Genomic DNA, 2,862 nt, shown 5'->3' on the forward strand with positions numbered 1-2,862 from the left:
ATGGGAAAAAGGAACAATGTGACTGAATTTGTTTTCTGGGGTCTTTCTCAAAACCTAGAGGTTGAAGAAGTTTGTTTTGTGGTGTTTTCTTTCTTCTACGCAGTCATTCTCCTGGGAAACCTCCTCATCATGCTGACGGTTTACAAGGGCAGCCTTTTCAAGTTGCCGATGTATTTCTTTCTCAGCTGCCTGTCTTTTGTGGACATTTGTTACTCTTCAGTCACCGCTCCTAAGATGATTGTTGACCTGTTAGCCAAGCGCAAAACTATCTCCTACGAAGGGTGCATGCTGCAACTCTTCGGGGTGCATTTCTTTGGTTGCACGGAGATCTTCATCCTCACGGTAATGGCCTACGATCGCTATGTGGCTATCTGTCAACCTCTACACTATATGACTATCATGAGCCAGGACAGATGCAGCAAAATGCTGCTGGGGGCCTGGCTAGGTGGGTTCCTACACTCCATTATCCAAGTGGCCCTGATAGTGCAACTACCCTTTTGTGGGCCCAATGAGATCGACCACTACTTTTGTGATGTCCACCCCATGCTGAAACTTGCCTGCACGGATACGTATGTGGTGAGTGTTGTTGTGACGGCCAACAGTGGTACCATTGCTCTGGGGAGCTTTGTTATCTTGCTAATCTCCTACACTGTCATCCTGGTGTCCCTGAGAAGACAGTCAGCGGATGGCAGGCGCAAAGCCCTCTCCACCTGTGGCTCCCACGTCGCCGTGGTCATCATCTTTTTTGGTCCCTGTACTTTCATGTATATGCGCCCTGATACTACCTTTTCAGAAGATAAGACGGTGGCTGTATTTTACAACATTATCACCCCCATGTTAAACCCACTGATTTATACGATGAGAAATGCAGAAGTAAAGAACGTAATGAAGAAACTATGGGGCAGGAAGGTTTTCTGGGAAGCCAACGATAAATAGTTGGAAGTAGCAATTTAAGCTGGATAATCTTAAACTTCATCATCTGTACAATAAAGACAATGATAACCTCATAGGGTTTGGGGGAGGAAAAAATAAGAGAATAACACATTCTATAAAAGTAAAGTATTGTGTATCATCATCATTATTATTATATTTGTTCTAATATTTCATAATCAGACAATTTTCTGAAATATTTAGACCAGAGAAATCTTATTTAAACTCAGAAGCTCACCATGATTATACTTAGCACCATTATTTTCTCCCCATTTTTGCCTTTTTGACACTTTCTTTAAAGAATTTATTGTGAAATTCTTAAGGGTGTTTTCTAGTGTTTAGAACTGTGATTGGTGCATACAAAGCACTCACTATGTATATGTTGTATGAATGACATGATACGTGAAAAATAACAGAGATCTAAACTAAAGCATATTTGTGTAAGTCTTCCCAAACAGAGTGAAAATTAAATCTAATAATAATAGAATGGAAGGGGATTTGTCTGCAGAATGTAAAAGAGATAAAACAAGGGCTTAAAAAATAGAATACTTGGGCCCTGATCAGGTAGCTCATTTGGCTAGACTCCCTCAGTGTTTCCCAAAGTGTGGTACGCGTACCCCCAGGGGTACAGGAAGAGTTTGGTGGGAGTACACATTGCACCAAAGTTTGGTGGGGATATGCACTGCACCGTGCTTAGCTGCGCCTAATTCTACCTTCTTGTGAGTACGAGGGGTACTCAGCGTTAAGAAAATTATAGAAGGGATACACATATGTCAAAAGTTTGGGAAACACAGGGCTAGAGGGTTGTCTCATTTGCCAAAGTTGCAATTCAGTCAGGGTCAGGACACATACAGGAAGCAGCCAATGAATGCATAAATAAATGGCAACAAATGAGTCTTTCTCTCCCCTTCCCCCCTCACTTCCTCCCTCCCCCTTCCTTTCTATCTCTAAAAAAAATCAATCCCAGCCTCTGGTCTTGGGGAAAAGCTTTTCCTTTCTCTAGGACTCATTTTCTTTACTCAAACAATACAAAAATTGGGGGGAGGGGGGAATTACCTCTAAGATCCCCCTTTTAGTAACATCCCATTAATTTGTTTCTTCTGATTCTAATTTTCACTTATACTCTGTCGCCTGCTGTCCCCATTAATGTAAAGTGACTAACAGGAAAAAAAATAAAGAAACTGAATAAAAATTATGCCATTTGTAAGAATAGGTGACTGTCACTTGACTGACAGGATAAACACAATTTGCTGAAATGCAAAATTGGGAACTGTGTTTTCTCCAAAGTTTGGACCAAATGGCTCTGTTATAACCTGATTTCGAGCTATGGATTCCAGAAAGACTCATTCTGGACAGACAAGCATGTTCTTCTTATGTGGACTGATACTTGCCCTAGTGATACATTGCTCCTTCACAGAATCAGAGCTTTATTTTTCTATAGCAAATGAACACCTCTGCAATTGTTTCATTGTATTTTCCACAAATCTGGTTATTGAAGTTACTGCCTCTAACTGGGTACATGTTTATGCCTGTGAAGTGTGTCTGTGTGTGTGCATGTGTGACCTTTATATAAAAGACTGTGAATAGTGCTTTAAAAAATTATCTCTGATGTCGATGCATTCATAAAATTAAATATTAAAAAAATCAAAAGGCAGTCAATCCCAATCAGAGGAGCCCAGAGTCTCTTCTTGGTTCCTTGGAAAGAGACGACCAAGAATTGTAAGAACTCAGACTCTGCACAGTTTCAGTGGGGTTGAGGCTGGTCGTCAACACCATTTTATTTCATAGAAACATGATCAGAGCATTGACTGCCAGCTTTGCAGTTTTAAAATCTTATTGATACAAAATGGAAGAAGTGACTTTCATTAGAGCCTTCACTGATGAAAATAAATGACCTTTCTCAGTTTCTAGATGAATAAATTAGCTTAAGCA

The 2,862-nt window shown here is 40.4% G+C and overlaps 1 protein-coding gene across 1 annotated transcript; it reads left to right on the top strand.

Annotated features, from left to right (window-relative positions):
- LOC311628056 (olfactory receptor 4S2) lies at nt 1-936 on the top strand (the record flags this gene model as incomplete). The annotated part of the gene is made up of 1 exon (XM_084894933.1): nt 1-936. One exon carries the CDS (start codon nt 1-3, stop codon nt 934-936), a length of 936 nt encoding a protein of 311 aa, XP_084751059.1.
- Nucleotides 937-2,862: the final 1,926 nt, after the last annotated feature.

Source organism: Pipistrellus hanaki, assembly GCF_964339955.1.
Source record: "Pipistrellus hanaki genome assembly, chromosome: 9".
NCBI classification, from domain to species: Eukaryota; Metazoa; Chordata; class Mammalia; order Chiroptera; family Vespertilionidae; genus Pipistrellus; species Pipistrellus hanaki.